The sequence below is a fragment of the Neodiprion fabricii genome, chromosome 5 (genome assembly GCF_021155785.1).
Source record: "Neodiprion fabricii isolate iyNeoFabr1 chromosome 5, iyNeoFabr1.1, whole genome shotgun sequence".
Taxonomy (NCBI): domain Eukaryota; kingdom Metazoa; phylum Arthropoda; class Insecta; order Hymenoptera; family Diprionidae; genus Neodiprion; species Neodiprion fabricii.
This window is the reverse complement of record NC_060243.1, coordinates 33494332-33511584: the sequence shown is the minus strand read 5'-3', so window position 1 is coordinate 33511584 and position 17253 is coordinate 33494332. Positions and strand designations below refer to the sequence as shown.

General features: G+C 39.5%; 1 protein-coding gene across 3 annotated transcripts in view; it reads right to left on the bottom strand.

Moving 5' to 3' along the window:
- The window catches only part of LOC124182521 (tyrosine-protein phosphatase 99A), a 299728-nt gene extending 296430 nt beyond the window's left edge, over positions 1-3298 (bottom strand). For all 3 annotated transcript variants that reach the window (XM_046569912.1, XM_046569913.1, XM_046569914.1), the window contains exon 1: positions 3199-3298. In XM_046569912.1, the coding sequence (XP_046425868.1) occupies positions 3199-3283 (85 nt within the window). In that variant the 5' untranslated portion in view covers positions 3284-3298. The remainder of the gene's footprint in view (positions 1-3198) is intronic.
- Between the last annotated feature and the right edge of the window lie 13955 nt (positions 3299-17253).

Here is a 17253-nt window from a genome sequence, read left to right as displayed (position 1 = left end):
GGAATTTGGCGCTTTCGGAACTTTTTAAATTCAGAATTTCAGTTGCCTCGATAGATTCCACGTCGTATATTTCAAAAATAATTTTGGGCGTTCAAGTTCCTTAGATTACCAATTTAATTTCCAGCTGTTAACTTTATGAATTTATTGAGGAGTAAATGGCCCCTCGCACATTTTATTTACACTTCGTAGTTCGCGGGAATTCTCTCTCTTTCTACTCAGGCTTCATGCTATAAGTTCCGTTGATTTTCGGATTTCGTATTAATTAACTTCTGGCTCCACCCCCCTTCCCACAACTGATGGGAACTTCCCCCTACCTGTTCAACGGTTCACCCCTTTCTGACCTCAAACCTCAACCCCGTAAAGGGCTCAGGGTTTTTGCCTCCCCCTCCTCCTTCCGTCAAGATCAAGGTGCCAATCCGCAAACCCTTCCTCACCTCAAGAAGGCGCGTTCAACGTCTAAAGACACTTTCCGGCACGATCTGCAACGACTTAATCAGGATAGAAAAGAGACGAGCGCAACCCCTGCAACCCCAGGTTTGAACCCCTCGTGCGGAGTGTTTAGAAATTTGATCGTGCGTCGATCGTACGGATTAAGCTGTGCTTTCCGGCTCTGACATTTGTGTACACGTTAGTCGAGTGGTTTGAACTTGACATACGAATTATGTTTTTTTTCCTATCTTCTCCCTTTCCATTCTCAACTCCATGCACAGTCGTTTAACGTACGTATTTAATGTAATTATACATAATTCTCACACGCCAATCACACTCGCGCTGCTCGACGACAAGCGAGCATTTTCTAATTTGCGTCACTTCAATCTTAATTAATGGGTTCATCACACTGCAGTACCACGATGATAATGATGATGATGATGATGATGATAAATCACTTTTCGAAACTTTGACAAGTTTATACCTTGAACAATTATATGGCTCACTGGCTGACTTCTGCAGATGAAAACCGATAGTACCTAACTCCGACGATTTTTCTTCCTTTGTTTATGTTTCCTCTTCACTGTCGACGAAATATAACCGAATAATTTTTCGCCCGTCACGTGAGAAAGTAAGCGAGATTGAGAAAAGAAACCTAACCTAACCTAACCTAACTTGACCTAATCCAACTTAAATATATACGCAGAAATTTGCTTCGAAAAATTCTGTACACGTGTTACACGTAAGTATAATCGCAGTGAAACCATGTTATTTTGCAAGAATAATGAAAAAACCTAACCTAACCTAACCTAATCCGAACATGTACACAGATATTTGCTTCGAAAAATTCTGTACACGTGTTACACGTAAGTATAATCGCAGTGAAACCATGTTATTTTGCAAGAATAATGAAAAAACCTAACCTAACCTAACCTAATCCGAACATGTACACAGATATTTGCTTCGAAAAATTCTGTACACGTGTTACACGTAAGTATAATCGCATAGACACTACGTTATTTTCTAAGAAAGATGAAAAAACCTAACCTAACCTAATTCAAACTAACGTAATCTAATATAACCTCAACTTGTACGTAAAAAATTGCTTCGAAAAATTCTGTACACGTGTTACACGTAAGTACAATCGCAGAGAAAGTACGTTGTTTTCCAAGAAAGATGAAACGAAGGAAAAAACGAGATAAGACAACAATTGTGGGTAAATGGAGCTGGTATATGCCTATATAAGGGAACGATGGACCGGAGACACACGTAAGGCTGAAATCGATATTCCTTGTACCTACGCAATTTCGGTGTGCTCCTCTTTCCCTCTTCTCCCGCACCTCCGATCCTTCTCTCTCTCTCTTTCTCTCTCTCTCTCGCTCTCTCTCATCCCTAATCGCTTCGTGAAATTCAATTTCGCTGTACCGACAGCCAGGAACCGCCGCAGTCGCCACCCCATCGTGCCGGGTGGTTGTCAGGCTGGAATTTACCCGTCGTTAAGTATCGACGGTATTAATGACTCCGTGGATTAAGAATCACTAATTGAAAATACGCAAGACTGACGGGGCTATTCGCGGATCATCACAGCCTGATTGAAAACTACGGTTGATATCGGTTATTACGAATTCTATAAAACTTCGATGACTTGTCCATCATCCTCTTCATATTGTCGATCAGTAAAGGTAAAGAAAGAAGAAGAAGAAGAAGAAGATGAAAAGAAAAAAAAAATAATAACCAAGGATCATCCCGTCATTTAGAAATACTAAATTAAAATCCACCCCTCAAACAGATCACAAGTTTCAAACTTTCAGATTTTTTGATTCAGTACAGAGGAAAAATTTTCGACATTCGTTATAAGTCGAAGGGAAAAAATTGATCAATTTAAAAAAAAAAAACACACACACATACGTTCCTAGTGAGATTTAGGTAAAAAAAATTGACATAAAATTGGCATTTCAATTGACATTAGCTATTCTTTGAGCGTGTGAAAAGCAGCAATTTTCACCAACTGTACGAATGTTGATAAAATATCGTCGGCATTTAAAGTTTATTCTATGATACTAGGTCGTGCAGTAAATATAATTTGTAACTGCAAAGTGTATGGAAAATGTAGCGGTAAGAAGTTGTAATGGAATGGAAGCAAGACCGCGATTTCCAGCGGGATCGTGTCGCACATCTAGGCGAGTCTGTGCAGCATTTCACTTCAAAGTAGAAACCATCCGGAGTTAATTTAATAATCGCATAAACTTGGTTTATCAACCTTCAAACGCACCCCTCGGTGTATCCTGCGGAGATCCGGGTTATCTATTCGCAGTGATTAATTGGGGGTTATTTATTGCCAGAGAACGTGTTTCGGAGTCGTTTCCTTGACGCGACTGATTAAGCCATGACCACTGTGTACGAAACGAAGAGAAAAACGACCCGACGCCCACCTTCCAAGGATATTATATTTTTTTCAAAAAAAAAAGAAAACAAACCACAATAATCCCTTGGGTCCCTTGTGTACGGTAAAAAAAAAAATATATATATATATATATATAAAGGGAGAGAAAAGTATATCTGCAAGGTCCATTCCTCGGCTGAAGGGGATCTCGAGTGTCGTTAACTTGCCCTTCGAAATTATTTATAGTCCTTGGAGGAAAATTTACGCACCACTATTTCCTCCTCGACAAATCCTGTATACAGGTATCTGTAAGACGCGTTGACGGGATTTCACGATGAACGAATCCGACGGGAAATTTTTAATCTATATCATAGCTAGGTACTCACCAAATACGCGACCAGCCGCTACAGCTCGAACTAAGATCCAGATAAAATAGGCATAAATAAGTTGTCCATCTTTCCAGAGATCCATGACGAGGTCGTATTTTCGGTTGAAACGATCGCCGACTAGTTTCGAAATCCTCGGTCAATCGGCACTGGGTATAAAAAAAAAACAATAAAAAAACTAAACCAACTTCACTCGCGTAAAAACCTTCGTCGAGACTTAGGGCGTCCAAATTTACCGAACTGATCCTCGATCATGAACATAAAGACGTTAGAGAGATCCATCGGCAAATCTCAGCTTCATAAAGTGTACGTACATCAAGTTTTCATCTCTACTGCATGAGACAGTCAATTTTTTTCAGTTATAATCACATTTTCATCCCCCCAACCCTTCGGTCACATCCCTCTATTTATCATCCATACATCTGTGCTCCTCTCACTCTATTTATTTTATACCCACGTTGCCTAGATGATTCGATTAGTCGCGAACGGTTATACCTACATTGATACGGACACTGTATAAAATTACACCCAACACGCGATCCTCATCCGATGAAATTGTACGAAATACGAAACTAGAAAAGCAATTAGCCAAAACCGTGGATCACCGTAAAAGGAGAACCGCACTGTAATTCGCGCCAAGATTTGACGAACAATTTTACTACGTTACAGCATCACTGACACTTCGTAACTGAATGTTACCACTGTAAGAAACCACAGCGTCACAGTTTCAACGTATCTGTCAAAGCTGGTTCATCGGTTGAAACTGTTTTGAAATAGTGTTCCATCGATGGTTACCAGTCGTGTGACGAATATCAAGAGTGTGCCTTAACAGACCAGAGAGTGAGAGAGAGACTTTATCAATAGTTTGACAAGTTGTTGAAATTCACCCTGCAAGTATTATTACAAATTACCTAACACCTTGTCCCGCAGGCAATCCATCAAACCATAAGTTGTAAACATTCACAATCAATGAATCAGACGTTGTACTCTGAATAAAACGACGCACGGGGAGAGTGAAGACTCTCATGGGATCTGGCGATGGATAAAATGACGGCACTCCTCGTCATGTTGATTGGTTCCAACTGGGTAAAAAGTCTGTTTCGTACAGGTCCTCCTAAGTTCAAGGTGGTCTGATTTAAAAGTGATTACAACAGAGAGCATCTTTCATCACTCGCGAATACGATTAGATAAGGGCTTGACGTCGAGGGTGAAAACCCGTCGACGACATCTCGGTTAGGATGAAACTTTCACCGATCTTCAATTCCGCGAATTCGTGGTTTCGGTGAGAGGGCAAAGTCGCGCACGAAGTTATTCGCGGCGATGCGCGTCCCGCAGAATCACGACTCACACTGGCGGGCCATCGAGCGTCAGGAATACCCTGACTACCCCCACCGTCTCCATCGGCAAACTACCCCTTCCGTCTGCAAGGGTCCTTACCATAGGACCGATAGCGCACGCGTCGATACAGATTCGCGACGAAGGTCATGGAAATTGGGATGTGAAATACTGTCGAAATTTTCTTCTTTTTGACGTCTTTCGCCATTAAAACCATTCCAAGTCCAAAATCAAAACGAAGAGGATTTTAATCATTGGCTTCAACTTCAGGGGAGGGAAACGACGTTTCGGTTGATAAAGTTACACATGATTAAATTAACCCGTTCAGTCCTTCGGAGAAACGTTAGAAATTTAATAACAATCTATGTGTAGGTGTTTTCAGTCCAAGTCATAGTTCGCAAATCCAGTCGGCCCAACGCAAATAAATGCGAATAACGGGGCTAAATCGGTGGTGAATTATTAAACTCATAGTCTACAACGTGTGTATAGATGTATAGTACGTACACATTGACGTGCATTCACGGGAGTATTGTTAGTGGGCGAGCTTCTGGCGAACCGCAGTATCTCCATTTCGAACTGAACTCGAGCGAAATGAAGATTCTTGAGATTTCTACCGCCTTGTAATGTTTGATCGTGATAATAATTCCAACAAGAAGTAGTTGAATAAGTGATTCTGGTATTTTATATTCAAAGTGAAATCGATGTGCAATGAAACTATCGTTGGCGACTTTTAACCACATGGACGAATTTATATCCGACGATTCTTACACCCGCAGTTCAAACTTGCCGTTCCTTACGCAACCATGCGTTGATATTGTAAATTGGAAATCGGTTTAAGCATGACAAATACGAATGACTAGACTAACCTGCACGATGCTGCGTAAGGACATGTGTATGTATGCAATAAAAATTTCCTCAACCTGGATGGTGCGGAGCGATAACGTATCGTAAACGATGCTCGAAAGAGATTCGGCAATTTCACGTCGACGAGAGATGTGTATGCGTGTATGTATGATATATACGATTGACAATAACCCTGCGTCGAGTCGCGTGATACAGACGTTCCTTCTTTCGTTCGACTGGGAATGAAATCCCATTTCAAATAGCTCTACGTCATCTTCCTCGCCCCATTCCCCAGCCATTGTACCATAACGCGCAAAAATGTGCTTCTCCGAAGATCCGTGGGTACCTTGAATAGGTTATTACATGGTCCCGTTCCACAACAAAATTCATCATCAAAGCAACGAATTGACGCAATAGAGAGCGCAGTTGCCTTCCAGTCTCCCTTAAATCTCGTATTCCTATGAACCGAACCGAATCTAGCATCAAGACTCCAAAACTTCACTTTCCTAGTCATTTCACTCAACACCCTAAACTCTGACCTCAACCATGGACATAACCTCAACATCTTTCTTCTATAACTATACCGAACATCTCACTAATTGGAAGATAGTTTCACAAGTAGAGGCGACCAAGGTGTGACTACGACCTTCCTCGTAGGTATTATCAGCGTCTCGGATTGGAATTTGAACCCTGATTGGAATCAATAAGCCAACACCGCGTCAAAGACAGTCGTCAAAGGATCGGACGAAACGACGATAAACGAACTTTTGGATTCAACAGACTGGACATGATTCACCTAACGCTGAAGGATGGTTAAATTCCAATTGTCAAACATAGCGAAGGTCTTTCTTACACAATTAGTCATGCACTATGAACCGAGCTACACGTCCTTCACCTCTGTTACGGACAGCGATGGGCAGCGGTTAGAGAGGCTTCTATAGGAGGCCAAAGCCGTTCTGGACTGGTTTGACGGTGGGTTTGGTGATGGTTGCGGTTTTCAACGGAGAGTAAAACGACGGCCCAGAAGCTTCATACCCGCGGCCTCAGTGAGGAGAATGTTGCGGGCTTCGGGACGCACTCTCGCAAGGGGGTTAAGCTTTCATTTTACATTCAAGGCATCGTAAGCCGGACTCAGAGGAACAGGCAATAGACAATCGTCTTAGTGCGTGCGAGCCTAACCGAGGCCAGTGAAGCCGACGGGCGTTCACTTGCAGGCTATGCATGAATGAAAAGCTAACCTGGACGTAGGATGAATACCACGATATGGAGGGTGCGAAACGACATGGCTCGGTGTCTATACACCGAAGGAACGATCCAATTCCTTTTAAACATTCAAATGTTAATGTATTTCGCATGTTTCTTTTCAAACCAATACTTGTACATTCCCTGCATCCTAAACGATAAAACATTAACGTTATAAGATAATTCTCGCTAGTAATCCAAATTTCATACTCAGTCGGTCTGGTTCTTACGTAATTGTTTGAAATGAAATGTGATTACTTGGTGAGACCAAAAGTCTCAGACGTTCTTCATTTCCGTCCGTTTTTTCTCCCCCAAGACAAGTTTCTTCATATTCTTTTCAATCCAATGTAAATATATCAATTGATCTTTTAAAACCCTTGGAAACGAATTGCAATCCCAATACGCATATGTAAGACTTTTATCCCGCTAGATTTTTGCACGTCGGAATTGGGAAAGCGTGGGGCCCAAAGTGTTTGACAAAATAGATTCGATGGAACCACCCTGTGTGTACAGCCGTATAATTGCATTGCTACGCTTTAACGATCTCAAACGATTCTCACCCCCACCCCCCGCGGATACTGGGGTGCCTATATTTTGGGTGTAATTTCCAAGTTTACGACGCCATTACTATTCGTCCCTCGCGACCATCGCATCGCGTGGGCCACCAAAAGCCAAGGTGACCCGACGTATCCCACAGAGGTGAACCTGGTCACCAGCGTAACCTCAGCCCTCTTTTATCGAATCAACGATCCTCTTCTAGTGTAGGTATATGATACTTTATATGTATATCTTGTAAACGCCTCCGCGACCTTCTCTCATTCTAATTTCACCCTCGCAATGATTTATCAAAGGTACCACTTCCTTATGTACGCGGATGTACATCCTGTGACATTATCGTGAAAAGACCAAAAAAAAAAAAATAACGATATTGTAGCTGCAAACAATATGAAACCTATCAGAGGTCATTGCAAGAATGAATTGAGGAAAATTTCTAGTTTTGGTTGCTATTGTAGCCCTTGACTTGCTTCATTTTATTTTTCTTGTAACTATTGCGATAATTTTATGTTAGTAAGACAATTAATTGACGTTGAGCCCTCGCTTGACTGAAACAACTAGTAAAGTAATGAAACGTGTTGAACGTTATTTATATATATTACATATTAAAAAATGTAATCACATTGAATAGTTATTTGTACACCACCATTTCTTGTAATTCCACAACAACATTAGAACCGATGTACTATGACGATACTCATTTTACTCGACATTTCTACTAACTACAGGCGAATGAAAATTTTTTTCATAGCCAGTGTGACAGCCTGTTTTCTCCTTCTCCGTTTCTTCATTATTTCAAATTTGATGCAATTCATACATAATCGTCGTAGCTTATCATATATCATGCGAAAGAATAGACAACAGTGCATGCTGCAGCTCTAAAATGCATGAGTACTTTAAAGTTTAGCTGTAAAGTGGAATTAAGTGTAGTTTGCAGTATACCGTTTAGCTACGATTTTACACGAGATGCCAAAACAGCTGTGACACCATTACATTCACAGTTATTTTGCCTTTCCACCGACTTAAAAACCGCTTAACTTAGCATAATTCGTTTCGAATCTTCCCGCCTGCCTGCTTTCCTGTCTCTCCGCCAGTGCGCGTTGTTTCTCAGAAACAAAACTAACTACCCAGGGAATAATAAGAACAATAAGAAATAAAATAACAAATTAATGAATAACAACAAGATGTGAAACATAAGAAAAAAGAAGGAAATAAAAACAGAGAGGAGAGAATTAAGTTGAAGGAAAGATAAAAAAATTCAATGAACATTGCGGTAAAGAACCGTGAGTGCCGGGAAATGATATTGAATTTGTATCGTGTGTAATATAAAAAATAAGAACGATTTAACCAATGCACAAGTACTTTGTATCTAGTACATGATAAATCCCCTCTTTCAAAGCCACAATTCGTCAAGTACGTGAGTTGAATCGAAATGAATTTTGACAGTTTATCTCTTCTGCTCGTTTCCGTGTATTTCTCATTCCCTACAAAGTAATCATTACTTTCAACGAATAATAAAAGAGAAATTATTATTATCAGGTACGCAGTAGATGATGTTTTTCCACGAATCAGTGTGTGGTACAAAGCGTAATACTCGGGTATTTTATACCTAACGTAACGCTGCAGTGTTATTTAATGAAAAATGTTTAATCTCGTTGAAGGGGAAGCGGAGATAGGAGGGTTAAAAAATAAAAATAATAATTTCTCTCATATTATTTCAATGAGATAAACATTCAGCTTCGCGTGCCGGTGAAAATTGCGAGAATAAAAATTCTTCGAATATCTTCCTTACATGTTTATCTATATAATTAGTGTAACTTAATGCACGTTAAATGTACAGTTAGAAAATGCATTGACATTTTTGCATTAATATTGAAAAGAAAAGAAAAAACCCAGCGAATCGTAAGTAATCAATGTAATAACAATCTAGTCTATATGCGTAGCCAACTTCGTAATAATGTTACTAGCATGGTAGGCAGAGGGACCGATGCGTACCTAATAAATCGCGTCTGCACCGTAAGCCGGGTCTTCTTAGGGTGTGTTCCGAAATTAGCTCATAGTGCTGTCAACAATATTTCATCTCCGTTGCGCTGCCAAGTTCGCGACTAGCTCTGCCTCTATCCTAGGGAACTTTTAGCGCTGCCAGCTACTTTCGGAACGCATTCTCAATAGCCGAAAGGTTATGGTTGTTTGTCAGTTGTCAACCGTTCGATTGCAGGGAATTTGTATCCTTCAGTGAAAGCTTCAGGCTAAAAGCATGGATGTCAGCCAATCAAAATTAAGAAAATTGAAACGCGTGGGCTACGAGCAGATCTTTGGAAAAAAACCTCTCGATATAAGCACAATATATGTTTATACCTAATATAAAAATGTTCTTGCAGTTCCTTCCGCAATTTCCTTTTTTTTTCAGATTCTCCCTGACTTCTTTCGCGACGATTAAATTCTCTTGATCGCATGGTGCCGCCCGCACCCGTTCCGCACAAAACGGTTCCACAGGTTTCAAACAAGACAATTACGAAAGGGTGCGCGATTGCCCGCCGCTTTATTTGCATACGCTTGCCATCTTTCTCGCCCCCTCACCTCCCTCCCTCTCTCTCTCTCTTGCTCTCTCCCTCTTTTCCGCACCCCTATTCGTCGACCCATGCAGAAGTCGAGTGAGCGAAATTGCTATTGGTTAAACCAAATTAGCAGCTATGCGATAAATGCGAGTAGGTTTGTGTAATAGACGAAGAACCGGAAGTTTCTTTTCCAGGTTTTTTTTCTGATTTTCAACAACGATCGAGATGATTTTACCTCCCAGTCGATAATTACTGCGGTATCCTCTCTGTACCGCACCTTACCGACGAGCAATTACCATAAGAGAACTTCACGTGCTTAAATCATAGTTTTAAGATCCATATCGATTTATATGCAGTTACCGTCTGAGTCTGCAATGGTCTTGCACCAACAATCTGCATACAATATATTATATTATCTGTTATTTCGCTAGCGAGCTTACATTTGTGTAATGCTATGGAGTATAGATAATTTTCACATTTAACTTTACATATTAAATCTCAACCCACACGTAGACCGCACAATCGATAATCGAAATTCGCAAAACTCACGTTCATGAACATCGCTGACCTAACCCAAGAAACGTGGAAAAAGAAAGGATGACCAGTTCTGTAAGTATCGTTTCCAGAACTGAGAAAGACATTCATACTACTAAGTATCTTGTCAGTACTGCGCCGATTGGTCTCGTCAAGACCAATCGTCTTGCACTAACATAGCAAAAAGCCAATCAAGAGTCTTTCCAAGGCTCCCACTATTCAAGATCCTTTTCAAACCAGACTGTTAAAACAGAGAATCATTTTAGACACCAGACGGAATAGAATTATATTAAACACAGAATCAATTAAGACAATTCAAACAATTCAGAACACATCGAAATTACGAACAGTGCACGTCATTTTAATTTAAGAAACGCTCATACTTGGAAGCTTCGAACTTTAGCATAATTAGCGTGGTTCCATTAGTGAATCACATAAGTGAATAAAATCATTGTAAAACCGAACCTTAAAAATCGATTATCGAAAGAACCTCTTATTCTTAATAATCGTATATTTAAATTAAAGTGTTGTGTAAAAATAATTATTTCAATCACGCATAGTGATGGTCGGCACGACCCACAACAACATAATTCCAGATTGAGGCAGGCTGAACGAGAAATCAATACGAGCAGATCATCGAAGTTCGTGAACCTGGACACCACAAGGTCTGTAAATTGAGCTTAAGTAGAGAGTCAGACATTGAATGAAAAATTTCTCGAGACATTCGTCCCAGAACGTAGTAAAAATAAGATCTTTTCTACGTGGCGGATGCTAGACCGCAATGTCTTCAAAAAATTTTTACACGTCAAAATTGTCACTGCAATGCTTACAATACATTATACATACATACGTACATACATACATAAGTAGGTGTAATATTCATGCGCATGAAAAAATATGGCGAAGTTACGCTATTGGAGAAAAAATTATTAGCCACACGCAAAGCGGGACGGAGTATCGCAACGAGCAAAACACGATTTAACCACCCCGTTTAATTTAAAATCTGCAAAACGTTTACTACTACTGCAGTTTGATAAACTCGGCTAATTTTATAACAGCTTCTGCCGATGCATTTTAAACCGAGATGGAACGAATAGATGAAATATATTCGATGACATTGCAGAAATTCGTATCCGAATTGTAGCTGACCCAGCGATCAACATGTTTGAAAAAAAACAATTAGCAACAATTTCAAGCTACGCTGTTTTTTCACAGTTCCGAGTCTGGTAATGAAAATATTTTTTACCTAATTGATTTTGTACTCGCGAACAGAAAAGCTATAAATATTTTTATATAACGCGTGCATGTTTTACGCGTTTTTCCACGCGTGTTTTCCGTATACAAAGTACCCGTTTCTATGACGATCTAGTGAGTCTGCGAATGCGCATGCCCAGAGTACTGAAAATACCACTTTCAGGTCCTAGGAGTTAAAAGTAGTCTTTTCTGTACTGCGCGCATGCGCTGTTGCGAACAAATCTGACATTACGCGTTCCTAACCTCAATTTCGTGCTTCGTGAAAGAACTCGTAACATACTCTTGATATGTAAAGAATTGTGCGCAACAAGGAAGCAACGATCTTTTCGAAAAACTAATCGAGTGATATTGAATACAGTAAATTAGGCGTTTCCAGATTACGAATCGATTAGTTTTTACCACAACCAAAAAAACAAAATAATTCGAACGTGTACCAGCCGTGTGGAAACGATGTGCTTCGAGTGACTGAAAATAAGTGTATATTTATACCAATATATAAGGATTCAGGGAGCGCGATAAAAGAATACGACTTAATCCGTTACATCTCAAGTCAAGGGGGTCAAACAATATCGATAGATGTGGGGAGTAATTAGAGATAGAAAAATTGCAAGATGGACGAATGCGGACGCTAATTCCCTTGAGTGCACAGGGCTATATGGGGTGCATTTCTGCCGGGGTAAGAAATAATTCGCTCAAAGCCAGCAGACATGTGTGTGTGTGTGTGTGTGTGCGTGTGTGTACACACATATATAAATATATAAAAGAAGAGCCTGTTGATGAAAAATGGGATAAGGCATATATCTATAGTCGAGAAAAAGAAGGAGAAGCTGAAAAAGCATAAGAGGAAAAAAGAAATGAAAAACGAGGTGATAGGGGAGAGGAGATTTTTTCGTTGGACGAAAGTTCGTACGTTACCGTGATAAATTCGATACGAAATTGAAAGAAGTGAACAGGTAAGGTATATAAAATCAGGTATTATATATACCCGCCGGTTGGCATTTCAGGAGTGAAGAAAATCTTTCGCTCGTCTTTGCAGCGGCTGCGCGAAGGCTTTTGAAACCCTTCAAGTGTATAATTCCGGTATCGAAACTCATTTTTGCGTTTAATTTTGCGGAAATCGAGCACGGACGTGCGGTTCACCGTGCAGGAATCTCTCGTCTGCTGTATCAAACACGTTTCAAGGACACATCCCAATAACCCCAGTCTTGTAGACCCTCAAGTTTATTTATTCCCAAATAACTCCTACAACCTAACTTGCGGAAGGTGGAAAAGTATATATGGGACATTCCGCGCCGACTCGGGAAACGTTTCGACCATGACATTTTTTAATTTCATCAAGAATTTTTCTACGTTAGTACCACTCCTGAAAAGCTTTCAAATAAAATTTTTAATTTTTCTCGACCCTAAGATTCTTTGAACCCAAATAGAAGAGACGGTTGAAAAAATAGAAAAAATGCGGTCCCACTCTAAATCCGTGTTTTTCATTTGGGTTTAAAAAATCACAGGGTAAAGACGAGTGATTACGAAGGATATGAAATTTTTTTTAGAAGCTTTTCAGGGTTCCCACTGACGTAGGAAAAATGCTTGGTGAAATTAAAAAATGTCATGGTTGACAGTTTCCTCACTTGGCGTGGAATGCCCCCTATGTATATGTATGCATGTAATGTATATAATGTTTCCTACTCGGTGTGAGTCACGCGAGCGGCTTCAAACCTCGAACAAGCGATCCCTAAGGCATTTGTCAACGAAACACGTCGATCACGAATGAAATGGTGAAAGTAAAGAAACGGATCAAACTAAAAACAACAAAGTCAATTCTCGCACCAATGACACTCTCTCTCTCTCTCTCTCTCTCTCTCTCTCTCTCTTTTACTCTTGTCTTTTACTTCTTGCGTAAACAAAAATGGAGAAATGAGGTATAAAAAACAAGTGTCTCGAACATATACCGAATACAGCGATCAAGTATTGCGAAGAGAAGTGTTTTCTTAATTCAAATAAATGTACGTTTCACTTGATAATTACAGAATGGTTATTTTTCTCACAACTTTTTGTTGAATAAATTACCTCAATATAACATTTGTTCAAATTGCAAAGCAGAAACATTTTCTACATTATATTTCGTAAAGTCAAAAAATCCATTCTCTCTCTCTCTCTCTCTCTCTCTCTCTCTCTCTCTCTCTCTCTCTCTCTCTCTCTCTCTCTCTCTCTCACTTTTCGAGTACACGAAAATTGCATTACATGAAGGCGAAAAATGAAAATTCAATACCTTAACCCGAACGCAAAGGTAATTATTTAATTATGCACATTTTTCTAAATATTAGGTACAGACTCATTCCTCTCGTTTCTCATATTTCATTTTACATTTTTTACTGTCTAGGCCCTCGTTAGCGAGTTCATATTCGACTCGCCGAAAGCCAGCAGTTATTTCCCAGGCCGAGCCTTTTAATTCATGTCGAGTGAAGGGAAAATGGAGAAAAGCGTGGAGAAAAGAGCGAGAGAAAAAAAAAAAAATTAAAAAATGACGAAGACAAAATGGATACCACAATGTGTGTATATAAATGGGGAATTCCATGCGAATCCAACCAACGTCTGACCCTCACCGTTATTGATTTTGTTCAAACAATTTATGCACTTGTCCCAACTTTGAAACAATACCCTGAATTTTTTCAGATTTTTTATTAAACTGGTTAATTATTTATAGATATTTAAAGCGATTTTGACAACGATAATTTTTTGAATTCTCAAATTATTCTCAAACTCTGTATTTTCTATTTCAAACAATTCAAGATCGGAATTGTGATGGGCTGATTTTTTGCTCTATTTTTTTTTTTTTTTTTTTTTTTATTTTCAATGCTTCCAATTTTTTTATTCAACCAAAACATTATTTAAACGGTCTGAAAATCCCCAGAACAATCTCAAAACTCACATTTTCCAAATCCCTCAATAATGAAACCAGTCTAAAAGTGTCCGAAGGGAAAAACAAAAGTTACGAGGTTTCTTTGGGAATTTTTGGATTGTTTAAATATGTTTTAGCTTACAAAAAAAATTGAAAACGCTGAAAAAGTTGAAAAAATCGGTCCATCATGGACCCAGTCTTGAAATGTTCGAAACAGAACATAGAGTTTTTGAAAATTTTAAAAACGTTCTTTGTCGAAATCACTTAAAAATACTCAGGTATAAATAATTGACAGGCTGAATAAAAAATTTGAAAAAATTCAGGGTGCTGTTTGAAATTTGGGACAAATGCATAACATTCTTTGAACCAAATCGAAATTGGTGATGGTCAGACGTTGGTCGGGTACGCATGGAATTCCCCATGTATTTATATACTCTCATATACACGCATGACACAAAATTAACTCGGGTAGAAAAAAACTAACTGGAGTTTGATGCAATAGAGATCTTGCGGAAAATGCGAATGCAGAAAGTTTTACGCGGGCTGCAAAGGTGGTCAGGCGTGAAATGGAACGTTGATGATCATCGTTATCTACAGACTTACCGCACACGTACATCTGTACGTACGTACAGAGACGCGAGCAAAAAATATCCCCTCCTGTCTCTTCGTCCGCGGCGCATTAAGCTTTTGTATTCTTTACCGACCGACTAATTATTCATCCCTATGAAATAATTTTTCAACCAGTCGTTGCGTGCCCCCAAGTTGTGTTGATTTTTCCCTCTGTCTTTTCCTAAACATTCCATATAAACATTCATGGAATTTACTTCATATGACAGATTAACTGTACAATAATATGAAAGAGTTTAATTTTTGATATTATACTCATTCTTGTTACAGAAATTTATCAGCAATACCAGTTTCTTTGTCGTTTTCCAGCTGGCGCCGTTCGATGATTGTTTATTACGGCTGAAGGATGATCGTTTTTGTCGGACAGGATCGAATATGTTTTTGAATGTGTGCGCAGATTTTTCTCCTCGCTAGTTATGAGAACCACAATAAGTGGAGAAGCCGTCGAAACACACGCAAAAGTTATAAACTCAGGGCAAAAACAACAAATATTTCAAAACATTCGCGACTATCTCCTCGAAAGACGATTAGTCGTAGAAAAGAAGGAAAGAAAAAAGACGAAACATAATCACTATAAAACGAAGTATCGGCAGAATTCTGCAGTGAAATGGACAGAGCGAACAACCCATGAAAGAGTATCGATGTAACGGATCATCCGCATCTCCGTATGAAACTAGGTACGTCTTCTGACAAAGAGAAAAAGGCAGTCAAAGACGTCAAAAAGAAATCTGAATAAATGTCGCCGTACTTTGTATTCAGGATATTTGTGAATTCAAGCACAGAATTGGCGAACAGAGTGATATTACATATTTGACAAATTTTTTACCGTAATAAAGAAATATGTAACCGACTTTACCAATCGTTACAAATTAACAGTATTTTTCCCCCAGTACGCGGTAAGAGAGCGTCCATAAATTACGTCATCGAATTTTGAGGGTTTCTAACCCCCCGCCTATTTCTATTTAGGTATGTCACACAATTTCTCGGCTCAAAATTTTTGCAATTATGACAATTTGATTGTCAAGTGTACTTTTTGAAGGCTATGCTCGATCTGTATTTTATACAGAGAACACTACGCGCCATTCCTGTAACTATGTAAACAGAAACTGTTTGACTACACCGGCTAGTGATGCTCAACATTTGAAAAGTCACCCCCCCGAAACGCTATCGGTCCAACCGCCATTATACGATTTCAGCCAACCCGTCCCTCTCTAGGCATGGAGGTTGAAAAGACATGAGACTTAAACGCGTGAATCAGTTCGGGCCAGTACGGCAATTTGGGTAAATGGCCGAAGCTCCGAGACCATTCGTAATGGAGCACACGATACAGTATATCGTGGTATCCCGACAACCCGTATCCCCATCAACGAATCCTTCCGCGAGAAGAAAACTCGATGAAATGTACACAAAGTGTACCATTCCGAGATAGCGGTATTAGAGTGTCGTCTTGGCGTCTCACAAAGCGGATGCTCGATGGATTTTTTACCCATCGAAATTCACGAAATATACATTTACAAAGTAATTTTATTGGACAACTGATTACAACGACTAGAAACATCCTGTATTCTTATCAATATTTTTCTTAGCGAGCTAAGCCTGCAATTGACTGATAAAAAATAGAAAACGGTTCAAGATATAGCATGCAATTTTATAGCTTAACGTTATGCCAGACTTCGAAATCGCAACTATTGAACAAGCGTGTAAATGTAATTAAGCCTCTGGAGAAATCACCGCTGAAACGACAGCGTAGACAGTAAATTCAAACGTAGATTCTATCAGCAACTGTAACACAATTCTTTCTCGCGAATGCTGAGTAAGCGGTGGTTACCTGTCGCGAGGCTCATTCCATTTTCAGCAACGTACAAATCTTCCGACTTCACGTAAGTTACGGTAAATCAATTGCAAATAAATGATTCGCTTTAAAATCTAGCTCCATTGCGATCGTAAATGAGCCTATTCATGCTGCTATCGATAAGGATTAGAAGATCTGTTTAACAGTTGTCACCAACAGAGGATTTCCAGGGAAAAACACCAGTAACCTAAACACATATAACTCACCAGCGGGTAATGGATGAGTTATTCGGATGTCTCTGCTCAAGGCTGGAAAAAAATTTCAAGACGAAATTAGAATTAATTCAGCAAACCACGGCAAATTTTACACGGTATACGTGCAGTTCGTTACTTGATGATTAGAAATCATTGGTTACCTTT